Source organism: Rhinoderma darwinii, chromosome 1, assembly GCF_050947455.1.
Source record: "Rhinoderma darwinii isolate aRhiDar2 chromosome 1, aRhiDar2.hap1, whole genome shotgun sequence".
NCBI classification, from domain to species: Eukaryota; Metazoa; Chordata; class Amphibia; order Anura; family Rhinodermatidae; genus Rhinoderma; species Rhinoderma darwinii.
In genome coordinates, this window is record NC_134687.1 from 404,435,718 (window position 1) to 404,450,102 (window position 14,385).

The following is a 14,385-nucleotide window of genomic DNA, read 5'->3' on the forward strand; positions in this document are numbered from 1 at the left end:
CCACCGATTTATGATATATGTATAGTAACAGGAAAGGGAAAGAGGAAAGTAGTGTGATCAAATAACACTGTGTGCTGCATCGAGGAGAGACTTTCAGAATGAAACGCGCGTCGGGTGTTTTACTATCAACAATGTTTCATGCTCTAACACTAACTCCGTTATTTGAGACACTAGTCTCCAACTAACAACTGTGGCAGAATATCTGCTAAGAGACAGGGACTCCTCTATGCCTCTATCACTGAAGCTGCACATAGAACGTGCGCTCAGTCAATTATAGCAGCTCAAACGAAGGGACCGGGCTGCTCTGGACGTGCTGATTAGCACCCAGACAGCTGATCCCGGCATACAGGCTTCAACTCCCTGGTCGTTGGTCACGAACGGCACTGTCTATTGTGTGCCGTAATGATCAACGAGCAGCTTCAAAGACCGCAGAGACTGTCATTTCAACAGTCTCTTGTTGACACTGTACACACAGTGTGTGCCTAGGGAACCGCAGCAGCCTGCAGTGGGGGACCGTGCTGAGCTGTACTGGATGTGCTGTTAGCACCCAGACAGCCGATCCGGGCTCAACACTGTAAACTCCCTTTCTGATCACGAACGGCACTACTCCCTGTATGCCGTAGTGATCAACTAGAAGCTCCACAGGAATGCAGAGACTGTCATTCTGAAAGTCTCTCCTCGATGCAGCACACAGTGTGTGCCCAGTGAGCCGTAGCAGCCTACAGTGAGAGTCCGTGCTACGCTGTACTGGACGTGCTGACAGCACCCAGACAGCTGATCTCGGCTCTACTCTGTAGATTACACTGGTTCTTTATTCACAAACGGCACTTTTGTTTTTGAGCCGTGTGACCATTGAGCCGCTACGTAGAGACTGCTGATTTAGCAGTCTCTCCATCTAGGCTGCACACACATTCTGTGCTCAGTGAGCTGCATTAGCCCACAAACAGGGACCGTGTTTAGCTGCACTGGACGTGCTAACAAGCACCCAGACAGCTTATCCCGGCTTTTTGCCGTGTACTCTCTCTCATTTGACCGTGCTCAGCATTGTACATTGTATGCTGATCTGGTCTATGTGCAACTTGACAGACACGCAGTGACTGTCACTTTACTAGGTTCCTCCATCGCTGGGCTAACATTACAGCCCGATGAAGGAACCTTCAGCACAGCATTATAGAGAATTGTGTACCACTACAACCAACTCAAGTTAATGCTCTAGCAGTGTAATTTCCACAACACTTTGCTTCAGCATATACAACTGTGGGCTAATCAATATATCAATATACATCTAAGATTTAGGCTACTTGTCCCATTACTCGCATATTTCCCCAACGGAGTAAGAATAATTAAGACATTTATTTGTCTATAGTGTCAAGTGAGGGGTCATTGGCACTACAAATTTTCAGCTAACATTGTTATTTTAACTATTTACTAATAAAGAATTTATTATTTTCAATATTATTTGATCACACTACTTTCCTCTTTCCCTTTCCTGTTACTATACATATACCACATTTAGTGCGTGCAATCCTTGTAGTGTTCATTGTATGTTTTAATAATGTAACTAATAAATGTATGTGATAATGTAACTAATAAATGTATGTGATAATGTAACTAATAAATGTATGTGATTTTTAATACACAACATGTGGAGTGTGAACCTTTATGTAGGTTAGAACTTTGTAGTATTTTATCCACATACGGTGCATTTTTGAGTGAGCCCCCTTTTTGTTATACATAAATAAGACCTCAATTATAAAATAAAATATAAATATATTATATCCCCATACTCATATTTTCTGAAAGTAGATACCTGGCACACTGGGAAAATCCCACCCTATACTTTAAACTCATGGACACCTTCATGCAATTTTGCATCAAACATAATGTTATGTAAAAAAAATTGATAAAAACTATGGTTTGTGGCTAAAAGTCTGGCCCAGGAGAGCTCGAGACTGTAGGCTGCAATATTGAAGCCACAGTCAAAATAAATTATTTTGGGTTTACTCACGTGTGTGCACCAAAGAAACTTCGGATCTTTCATCAGTGTCCTCTCGGTCAGCTTTTTATGGAACAAATTATATGCATCCTCCTCAAGAGTGTCCCGTAACTGAAAAGCGCCATAGAAAATCTAATTAATACGCACCTGTTAAACATCAGAAATAGTGATCTAGAAGGTAGTTACTTGAGGAATTCCGAAATAAAAAACACATTGAATGTGAATGTACTTTAATAAATAAAAATAAAGTTTACATACAAAATTTGTTAAAACCATATATTGAAAGCAAAACAGTTCCTGCAACATAGATATTGTATTCAGGGTTTTCTTGCCTTAGATTTCATTTTTAGGCCTCATCACACGAGCATATACGATTCACACATGTGAAAAACACGCGTGAATCGGGTCCGTGTGTGTTGCGTTATGCCTCAGTGTGCTTTGCGAGGGGCATGCGTTATTGACGCACTCGCACATTTTTTAAAATAATTTTCAACTGAATTGATGCGCTAATCACGCACCGCACACGCATGTGTCTAAGACAATACCCATCGCCACCAACGTCACATAGGGAGGTGGCAGTGATGCCACCTCTAGGAGCGCTCTGATTGATCGGTCATTACAGACCGACCAATCAGAGCACTGGGGAGTGTTGTGAACATCGATACCGCCACCATTCCAGTTTGAGGCAGCGTGCAGAGTGGTTGAGAGAGTGTCTGCTGTGGATTTCCTGGGATTTGTAGTGCGTCCTGCACTACTGTGTAAAAAATAAGAGCGCCCTTTTGCTACTTCTGTCTGATCACCAGTCTTTTTTTGTGATCAGACAGATTTTTTTTGGCCCTTTCCCTGTCCTTGGGCCTTTCCTCGTCCTTGGGCCTGTCCTCGTCCCTGTCCCAATCCACCCCCTCCCTGTTCCAATCCACCCCCTCCCTGTCCTAATCTACCCCACCTTTCCCACCCCACCCCTGTCCGAGTCCTGTGCCAACTGAGCGCTGATCAGTGACCAGCATCTGTGCTCAATTTTTGGCGCAGGATTTTTTTTTTTTTAATTTGCACCATCTCCCTGTGTGCGCTCTGCGGCCACGAAGTGCTGGTTAGTAACCGCCATCACTGATCAGCATCCGTGGGTTTTTTTTCCCCGCAGGTTCTTTCTTTGTGCCTTTTTTCACCCACACCAATTACCTGTGTGTGTCCTGCGACTGCTGAGCATTGATCAGTGACCGCCATCACTGATCGGCATTTGTGCTCAACTTTTGGTCCAGGAATTTTTTATTTTTGTCATTTTTTTCCAATTATAAATTTGCACCATCTGCCAGTGTGCACCCTGCGGCCACAGACTGCTGATTAGTTATCAGCATCTGTGGTAATTTGTTGACGCAGGTGTTTTTAGTTTTTTTTCACCCGCACCTTTCCATAGTGTGCGTCCTGCGCTGCGTGCTGATCAGTGACGCACATCACTGATCAGCATATTTTCTGGCGCAGGATTTTTCTTTCTAATACAATATAATATTTAAAATATAATAGTAGATCGGTGTAGCTAGTGAGTTAGGGTAGCATACGCCAGCGTTAGAAACGTTCATTTAGTTTTAGATCTAGATAGATATATCTAGCAACTTTTTTCTGCAGTTTTATTAGAAATTTACCGTAGTTCAGTTAGACTACAGTTTTTTTTAATAATAGATAGTCAGTTACTGACAGACGTTCAGTTGTTTTTTTACGGACGTTCGTCCCCAAAAATTTTAGAACCTAGTTTTACTGTAGAACGTTAGTTAGACTACAGGATTCCTTTTAGTAATAGATAGCGTCAGTTACTGACGGACGTTCAGTTGTTTTTTTCTAACTGACGATCGTACAGTAAATTCTATTCTTTTTTCTTTCCTTTTCTTTTCTTCTCTTCTTTCTTATCTTCTAATTTCTGTTCACTATACACGTGTAAAAACACTACACATACACACCCCCCATTGTAAAAATAAAAGTTGATTACACGTGTAAAAACACCACACAACCCCCTGTAATAAATCAAAATGTCTCAATCGTCCAGAAGGATGTATTCAGTCGAGGAGGCATACGCTATCATTGCCTCTGACACGGATTCGGCCAGCGTGGGAGACGAGGAATATGCCCCACTCCTTTTAGTTTCCTCTTCCTCCAGTGATGAGGACCCCCCCCCCCCCAAAGGCGACCCAGGAGAGCAGCTGAGGCAACCCCAATGATTGATCCCGTGTGGACTCCACTCCCTGAAAATTATGAGCCTCAAATTCCTGATTTTATAGGCAGCTCAGGAATTCAGTTTGAGACTGAAGGCCTCACAGAAATTGACTTTTTCAAGGTCTTTTTCTCTGAGGAGTTTGTTAATTTAATGGTGGCCCAGACGAATCTGTACGCCCAACAATTTTTAACCCAAAATCCCACTTCAACATTTGTTAGGTGGACCCCAGTAGATGCAGCGGAGATGATGACATTTTGGGGCCTTGTGCTGCATATGGGACTAGTGAGGAAGCCAGAGGTTAGGCAATACTGGAGTGCGGATATTTTGTACAACACCCCAATTTCCCGCATGGCCATGACCCGGACTCGCTTCGACGCGATTTTAAAATTCTTGCATTATAATGATAATGCACAGTGCCCGCCCCAGAACGACCCCACATTTAACAGTCTATTTAAAATCAGGCCACTCATTGATCATTTCTGCACCAAATTTTTACAAGTGTACACCCCCGGTAAATATATTTCTATAGACGAGTCCCTTGTTCATTTTAAGGGGAGGCTTAAATTCCGCCAATACCTGCCCAATAAGAGGGCAATGTATGGAATTAAATTGTACAAACTGTGTGAGAGTACATCTGGGTATACACACAGGTTTAGGGTTTACAAAGGGAAGGACTCTATTATTGAACCCCAAGAATGCCCCCCGTCCTGGGAGTTATTGGGAAAATAGTGTGGGATTTAATACACCCATTGCAGGACAAGGGTTATCACCTTGACGTGGATAACTTCTATACCAGCATCCCACTATTTAAGTGCCTTTCTGCCAGAAGTACTGTAGCATGCGGTACTGTGCGCAAAAATCAGAGAGGTCTCCCTAAAACACTGTTTAGCCAAAGCCTCAGAAGGGGTGAGAGCAGGGAACTATGCAGCGAGAACATGCTGTTCGTCAAATATAAGGACAAGAGGGATGTCCTTATATTGACCACAATTGATGGCATCGGCAGCACCCCTGTCCCTGAACGAGGTACCATCACAGTGACACAGAAGCCAAATTGCATCCTGGGCTACAATAAGTACATGGGCCGGGTTGATCTCTCTGATCAAGTACTGAAGCCTTATAGTGCCATGCGTAAAACAAAGGTGTGGTACAAAAAGCTGGCCGTGCACATTATACAGATGGCATTGTATAATGCTTACGTACTATCCCGATGTGCAGGCCGGACAGGGACATTCCTTAACTTTCAAGAGGTGGTGATCAAGGCACTTCTATTTAGGAACCAGGCAGGGGCGGGCACAAGCACATCTGCTGGTAGCGATACTCCACGTATTATACCAGGGCAACATTTCCCCAATGAAGTGCCCCAAATGGCAAAGAAGGGAAGGATACAAAAAAGGTGCAGAGTGTGTTCCAAAAGGGGAATAAGAAAAGACACTATTTACCACTGTGAAACCTGCCCTGAAAAACCAGGCCTGTGTATCAAGGATTGCTTCAAAGGGTACCATACATCCATAAATTAGTAATTTCATGCTTCATTAACCCCTTTATTATGCCAAAAGCAACATTGCGTCCACACACATATCCAGCTAAATCCTAGTTCCAAAAGTCAAATGGCGCTTCTGAGTCCTGTCGTGTGTCCAAACAGCGGTTTATGACCACATGTGGGGTACTGTTTTACTCGGGAACAATTTCTCCTTTAGTCCTCGTGGAAATGAGAAAAAAATTAGCTAAAGCTACATTTTCTTTGAAAAAATGTACATTTTCATTTTCACTGCCTACTTCCAAAAATTTCTGCAAAAAACCTGTGGGGTCAAAATGCTCACTACACCCCTAGATAATTTCCTCAAGGGGCGTAGTTTTCAAAATGGGGTCACTTGTGGGTGGTTTCCACTGTTTTGGCCCCTCAGGGGCTTTGCAAATGCGACATGGCCTTTGCTAACTATTCCTGCTAAATTTGAGCTCCAAAAGCCAAATGGCGCTCTTTCCATTCTGAGCCGTGCTGTGTGTCCAAACAGCCGTTTATGACCACATGTGGGGTATTGTTTTACTCGGGAGAAATTGCTTTACAAATTTTATGGAGCTTTTTCTTCTTTAGTCCTCGTGGAATTGAGAAAAAATTTGCTAAACCTACATTTTCTTTGAAAAAATGTAGATTTTCATTTTCACGGCCTACTTCCAATAATTTCTGCAAAAAACCTGTAGGGTCAAAATGCTCACTATACCCCTAGATAATTTCCTCAAGGTGTGTAGTTTCCAGAAAAGTGCCACTTGTGGGGGGTTTCCACTGTTTTGGCACCGCAAGTACCCTGCAAACTTGACATGGTGCCTAAAATATTTTCTAATAAAAAGGAGGCCCCAAAATCCACTAGGTGCTCCTTTACTTCTGAGGCCTGTGCTTCAGTCCATAAGCACACCAGGGCCACATGTGGGATATTTCCTAAATCTGCAGAACCTGGACAACAAATATTGAGTTGCGTTTCTCTGGTAAAACCTTCTGTGTTACAAAAAAAATGGATTAAAAATGAATTTCACCTCTACTTTGCTTTAATTCCTGTGAAACGTCTAAAGGGTTGATAAACTTTCTAAATGCTGTTTTGAATACTTCGAGGGGTGCAGTTTTTAAAATGGGGTGACTTGTGGGGATTTGTATTGTGTAGGCCCCTCAAAACCATTTCACAACTGAACTGGCCCCTGTAAAAATAGCCTTTTGAAATTTTCTTGAAAATGTGAGAAATTGCTGCTAAAGTTCTAAGCCTTATAACGTCCTAGAAAAATAAAAGGATGTTCAAAAAACGATGCCAATGTAAAAGTAGACATATGGGGGATGCTAGTTAGCAACAATTTTGTGTGTTATAACTGCCTGTCTTACAAGTAGATACATTTAAATTGAGAAAAAAGCAAATTCTTACAATTTTTCGCTAAATTTTGGTGTTTTTCACAATTAAATACTGAATGTATCGAGCAAATTTTGCCAGTAACAAAGTCCAATGTGTCACGAGAAAACAATCTCAGAATCGCTTGGATAGGTAAAAGCATTCCGACGTTATTACCACATAAAGTGAAACATGTCAGATTTGAAAAATGAGGCTCTGTCAGGAAGGTCAAAAGTGGCCAAAGCGGGAAGGGGTTAAAGGGTTTAGAAGTCATTTTTCACACTTTCAAGAAAATATCCAAAACCTATTTTTTTACTGAACAATTCAGAAGTGGCTTTAAGGGATCTATAAATCACCCCATTTTAAACATTGCACCCCTCGAAGTATTCAAAACAGCATTTTGGAAGTTTCTTAACCCTTCAGGCGTTTTATTTTTAACAATTAGTTTGTTCCTTGTACAAGTAGTAAAACATTTAAAAAAAACTATAGAAATTTTGTATCGCTGTCATCGTATTGACCGGTAGAATAAAGTTAACATGCTATTTTTACCGTACGGTGAAAGCGTAAAAGCAAAACCCCTCAAAATATTGAGGAATCGCTGTTTTTTTTCCTATTCCACCCCACAAATAATTTCCCAATACATTATATGGTACAATAAATGGTGCCGTGAAAAACTACAACTCGTCCCGTAAAAAAAAACAAGCCCTCGTTTGGCTTTATTGACGGAAAAATTTTAAAAAAGTTATGGCTTTTGGAAGGTGGGGGAAGAAAAAATGAAAACGAAAATCCAAAAGATGGCTGTTACGGGAAAGGGTTAAGGAGCAGCTTGGGGCTTCCTATTCATTAGGCTGTTTTCAAGGCACTATTAGGCTATGTTCACACGGAGTATTTTGGGGGAGGAATATCTGCCTCAAAGCTCCAAACGGAATTTTGAGGCAGATATTCCTCCCCCAAAATACTCCGTGTGAATAGCAATGATCGCGCCGTTTTTCGCCCGCGGCCATTGAGCGCCGCGGGCAGAAAACACGCTTTCTCCTGCCTCCCATTGAAGTCAATGGGAGGTCGGAGGCGGAAGCGCCCGAAGATAGGGCATGTCGCTTCTTTTTCCCGCGAGGCAGTTTTACTGCTCGCGGGAAAAAGACGCCGACGCCTCCCATTGAAATCAATGGGAGGCGTTCTCGGGCCGTTTCTGCCGAGTTTTGCGACGCGGTTTCCGCGTCAATAAACTCGGCAAAAGACCCCGTGTGAACATAGCCTAATAGGTTTGCAGAGGCCTTGAGCTGCTAAAACATAAGAGTCTCCCCCAATACAGCCTATTTTGCAGTGAGCATTTTGACCCCACAAGTTTTTCACAGATTTATTAGGATTGGGCAGTGAAAATGAAAAATTTTTTTTTCCAATAAGATATAGTTTTAGGTCAAAAAAAATTCAGTTTTCACAAGAAATAAAAGGAGAAAAAGCACCCCAACATTTGTACAGCAATTTCTCCAGATTACAGAAATACCACATATGTGGTCATAAACTGCTGTTTGGGTACACGGCAGTGCTTAGAAGGGAAGGAGCACCATTTGGCTTTTGTAGTGCAGATTTCATTGAATTGGTTTCTGGGCGCCATGTCACATTTGCAGAGCCCCTAAGGTACCAGTATAGTGGAAACCCCTGAGTGTTGTAGGGGAAACGACATAACAGTGGAAACCCCCAAGAAGTGACTACATTTTGTAAACTACACTCAACAAGGAATAGGAATGCAGTGAGCATGTTGACCCCACAGATGTTTTCCAGAAATTAGTGCACAGTTGCAGGGTGAAAATATAAATGTTTCCATAGATATGCCATTTCAGTGCCCGATATGCTGTGCCCAGCTTTTGCCACCATGAAAAGACCTCTCTCTAGGTATTATGCTGTGTTTCCTGGTTTTAGAAACCTACATGTGGCCCTAATCTTTTGCTTGGATATACAACAGGGCTCAGGAGTTAAAGGGAACCTGTCACCAGCATTTCACCTATTGAACTTTACTTATCCCTCACTGGCCGCTGCTATAAAAAGTTCATTGCCGTTATCCTCTCTCCTAAACTCTTCCTCCGACTTTAAATAATGGTCTGCAAACATATCGCGCCTTTTATCGTAATAATCCGGTGTCCCTTTGTGCGCACACACCAGAAGAAGACATCTATGCACAAGCGTGGGATTTTGTGTGCTGGGGGAAGGTGAGGAGCTGTCAATCAAAAGTAAGGAGGCGGGATAAACTCGGAAAGACTTGAGGAATGAAGATTTGACTTGAGGAATGAAGATTTGACTCTTTTCAAACGAAGATATGACTCTTTTATGCTCATTAGCATACTGTGTGGGAACACTAAAAAAACGGAATACTAAAGCTACAGAGTCGACTAAGACGACAATTACAGGTTATATAGAAATGATTTTTCACCCACTACCACCAGGTATTGCTGGTTTAATGAGGTGAAATGCTGGTGACAGGCTCCCTTTAAAGAGTACCATGCGGATGAGGCCTGATTTGGTGATTGGCCCAATATTGCAGAGGCTCTGAGGTCAAATAGTAAATTAAACCCCAAAGAAGTGACTCCATTTTGGATACAACACACCTCATAAATCAAGTGGTGTAGTGAGCATTTTGATGCCACAGGTGTTTTCAGAAATAAATGCGCTGCGGATGGACATTTTTCCACAGATATGCCATTTCAGTGCGCATTATGTTGTGCCCAGCTGGTGCAGGTTTAGACACACCCCATAAATTGTTAAGAGGGTTCTCCCGGGTATAGAAATGCCATATATGTAGACAAACTGCTTTTCGATCACACACACACTGCAGGGCTCAGTGGTGAAGGAGCGCCATTTGGAGCACGGATTTTGCTCGGTTGCAGTTTTGTTTGGGGTGTTACTGGTACTTCACTTTATAATGTGGGGGCAAATGTAAGCTGGAAGGAGTACATCAGGGCATAATCAGGTTGTATAATAATGGGGAAGATAAATAATAAAATTATCCATAGATGTGTGGTACACTTTAAAGCAATCCTTTATGCAAAGGCCAGTGTCGCAGTGATAAATCGTGTCTTTTCTAATCCTCCTTTTGGGTACATACTCTGCCCCTTTGTAGTTTGGAGAATTTTGCTGGGAAAGTGTTACCCTGGTACAATACAGGCAAGCTGGCTTCCAGCAGATGTGCTTGGGCCCTACCCTTCCTGGTTCCCAAATATTAGGGCCTTGACAACCACATCTTGAAACAGAAGGAATGTTCCCCTCTGGCCTGCACAACGGGATGTTTATTCATCCCCGAATTCCGGACGAAGGCATCTGCCGAAACGCGCGTCGGGACTGGCGTCTCCCCCATGCGGTTACATGAATCCGGGTACGTACCATCACTTTCCCTCATTTGTATGTGGCTGCTCTGCTATTAAGATCTAGGCTGTACTTTTTCTATATCAGCCTCAGCTATATTGCTCTGTGTTACAAAACTATATACACTGGTCACAATTTCTAATACCAGGTAATGGTGTTTCATATATTAGAATCACTTTATTTATATGTACTGGCACTGCATAATTAATTATTTATATATATCTTTTATACACATGCCATATACACTGAGCTTGCTACTGTTATCAACACTTATCCTGGGTTCCTGTTATCCATTACCATTATGTCCCATTATCATCTCATGTATTCCGTATGGGCTGACGCCTCTTTTACATTGTATGACTCATTTTTAACTGTTTGTTCTTCTATCTGTTAATAAAGAAGTTGTTTCTACCACACATTATTTTGAGTGTACTTGACCTCTTTCTCTATAGGTTTCTCAGCATCACACAGAGACCCAATCTCAATTTTAGGATTATATTATTAATAAATAGATAAAAGCAAATACACACACGATATTGCGTAACAACTATTCATCAAATTATCTAAAAAACATAGTCAACTCCTAGATACAAAGCTGCTGTTTATACGGAATATAGTTGACCTTAGGAATCCACACTTAAAATTGCATCCTGAGACTATGTCTGCCGCAGGGCCATTGTGATACGGACAATAGTAATTTAGGTAATAATATCTAAGCTACTGTTAAGTCCGGATGGCAAGGGCCCTGCGGCGGACCTAGTTTTAGTATATAGTTTTAAGTGTGGATTCCGAAGGTCAACTATATTTCAGAAATATAAAGTTATGGCTTTCGGCCTGCAGAAACTTAAAGCGTCCTTAAAGAGGCTCTGTCACCAGATTTTGCAACCCCTATCTTCTATTGCAGCAGATAGGCGCTGCAATGTAGATTACAGTAACGTTTTTATTTTTAAAAAACGAGCATTTTTGGCCAAGTTATGGCCATTTTTGTATTTATGCAAATGAGGCTTGCAAAAGTACAACTGGGCGTGTTGAAAAGTAAAAGTACAACTGGGTGTGTATTATGTGCGTACATCGGGGCGTGTTTACTACTTTTACTAGCTGGGCGTTCTGATGAGAAGTATCATCCACTTCTCTTCAGAACGCCCAGCTTCTGGCAGTGCAGACACAGCCGTGTTCTCGAGAGATCACGCTGTGACGTCACTCACAGGTCCTGCATCGTGTCAGACGAGCCGGCACCAGAGGCTACAGATGATTCTGCAGCAGCATCGGCGTTTGCAGGTAAATCGATGTAGCTACTTACCTGCAAACGCTGATGCTGCTGCAGAATCAACTGTAGCCTCTGGTGCCGATGTGGCCGACACGATGCAGGACCTGTGAGTGACGTCACAGATCTGCACTGCCAGAAGCTGGGCGTTCTGAAGAGAAGTGGATGATACTTCTCATCAGAACGCCCAGCTAGTAAAAGTAGTAAACACGCCCCGATGTACGCACATAATACACGCCCAGTTGTACTTTTACTTTTCAACACGCCCAGTTGTACTTTTGCAAGCCTCATTTGCATAAATACAAAAATGGCCATAACTTGGCCAAAAATGCTCGTTTTTTAAAAATAAAAACGTTACTGTAATCTACATTGCAGCGCCTATCTGCTGCAATAGCAGATAGGGGTTGCAAAATCTGGTGACAGAGCCTCTTTAAAGCCTAACCGTCGCTTAAATTTTTCCCCATAAATCAATAGTACAAGTTAATATAAGAAACTTTGTAATATAGCTAATTAGAGAAAAATCTTTCTTCACTTATCCTCCCCTTCCTCTTAACTGTTAAATCACTCAATTCAATGCCAAAATCCATATTCAGTGAGGGAGAGATGAAGACAGCTAACTGAAGGGATCAATTTACAGCTTCCCAAATAAATCTATGGGGAGGGGAGAAGAGAAAGAGAGATACTGCTGCTGCTTCTAGTAAGTGTTTTACTAGATTCTAGCACTGGGGTGAGACAGTAAAACACATACTAAAAGCAGCATAGGGGACATTACACAGCAGTAAGGAGCAGTGTAACTGTGAATCAAGCACTGAGGAGAGATAAAACACTAGAAGCAACAGTGTTTGTTTCTGTCTCTCTCCTCAATCTCCCTGCAGTAGCTCACTTCTCCTCCTGTACCTCACTTTCCTTTCCACAAACTTCTATGGGCAGTAGCTGTAACCTGATCCCTCAGAGAGCGGTCTTCATCTCTGCCTCACGAAATAGGTTTTTAGCACTGAATTGAGAGTGAATGATCAGTGTAGGAGATGGGGGTGAGAGCCTGAGAAGTTGAGAAAGAGGCATTTTTCTCTAATGAGCTATATTACAGTTTCTTATATTCGCTTGTCCTATTGATTTATGGGACAACAATTTAAAACAGTTAGGGTATGTTCACACGGCAACGCCAATTACGTCTGAAATTACGGAGCGTTTTTCAGGCGAAAACAGCTCCTGAATTTCAGTCGTTTTGACAAGTGCACACGTTTTTCGCGGCGTCTTTTACGGACGTAATTCGAGCTGGTTTTCATTGGAGTCAATGAAAAACGGCTCCAATTACGTCCCAAGAAGTGACATGCGCTTCTTTGAGGTGGCCGTCTTTTTATGCGCCGTCTTTTGACAGCGGCGCGTAAAAAAAAGGCTGTCTGCACAGAACACCGTAAGACCCATTGAATTTAATGGGCAGATGTTTGGAGCCGTTTTTTCGGGCGTAATTCCAGGCGTAAAACGCCTGAATTACATCCGTAAATAGGGCGTGTGAACATACCCTTACACTGTGAGGCCAAAACTGGCTGCATTCTTAAGGGGTTAAAGGCTATGAAAACTTTTACTGGTTTTTTTTGCAAATATATGTAGTTTGGGCTTAAAATAATTTTTCTAATAATTCTTTATTAAATATGTTGCATAGTTTTTGAGATGCAGCTTCTATGCATCCACTTCGGATAGAAGCTGCATCTAAGCAATTTAACCAGAATCTGTCAGTCCAGCTCAAAGCAGATCCGGTGTGCATCAGACACACAGGATCACCGTATTAATGATCAAATCTAAGCTGAATTGTTCATTAGTAGGGTAATTGTTTCCGTGTGTCATCCATTTTTCTCCTCTGAAAGCACTTCCTGGTTTTACTTTGCTATTTGCTTTTCTTAGCAACTGATCATTGAAAAATCGATAGACTTTAATGGGCGAGTCTGGTCCGTAAACACAGATTAGAATAGGGCATGCTGTGAGTTTCTCGCAACGGACACATGCTAGGAAAAAAACTATTTTTTTTACTTTTTTTGAAATACGTTTTTGCAAATAAGGCCTTAAGGGCATCATACAGCTGTAAAATATCAAATACAATCACATAGAATATTTTTATTTTTTTATTAAGCACTAGTCTTTCAACAAAGCAAAAAATATCTAACATCTAAGCATTTAGTATTCCTGCATAAGAAACAAAATGTTTTGTTACCACAGATTCATGCATTATTGATACACTTTAAAAAAAAATTGACTTACCAGAATATCTAGTGTAGAAAAATAATGTAAGAGTTCACCCTCATCACTAATTTCTGGCTCCTCGCATGCTGGGCACACCATATCTCTTATGTTTTTCTCCTTTACGGCGACTGTAAAGTGCATACAGAAGCAGTCTGGGCAGATACAACACTCACATGAAGTTAGAGAACGCATCTGGAAAAGAGCCATCAAGATCAAAAATATTTATGTAGAGAATCCTAATAAGCCACAGAGAAAGGATAGCTGCAGTAACGTATTCCTTTTAAATAACACACTACTGCTGACTGATTGCATCTTACAAGGTAAGTATATATCGGGCACAAGGAACAAAGGTAGGATCCAGCGCTGAGAAGCGTTAAAATGGAAGTCTATTTTCCAAGTTTAATGTTGTAGATTTAAAAAGAAAGTCCAGTAGTATTAGGTCCTGGGTGTGTAT

At 41.8% G+C, this 14,385-nt stretch overlaps 1 protein-coding gene across 3 annotated transcripts in view; it reads right to left on the reverse strand.

Moving 5' to 3' along the window:
* Window positions 1–14,385, reverse strand: part of RNF31 (ring finger protein 31) — a 69,225-nt gene that overhangs the window by 25,820 nt on the left and 29,020 nt on the right. For all 3 annotated transcript variants that reach the window (XM_075828874.1, XM_075828872.1, XM_075828873.1), the window contains exons 13-14: window positions 13,950–14,123; window positions 2,009–2,107 (exon numbers count right to left, since the gene is read on the reverse strand). In XM_075828874.1, coding sequence (XP_075684989.1) covers window positions 2,009–2,107; window positions 13,950–14,123 — 273 coding nt within the window. The remainder of the gene's footprint in view (window positions 1–2,008; window positions 2,108–13,949; window positions 14,124–14,385) is intronic.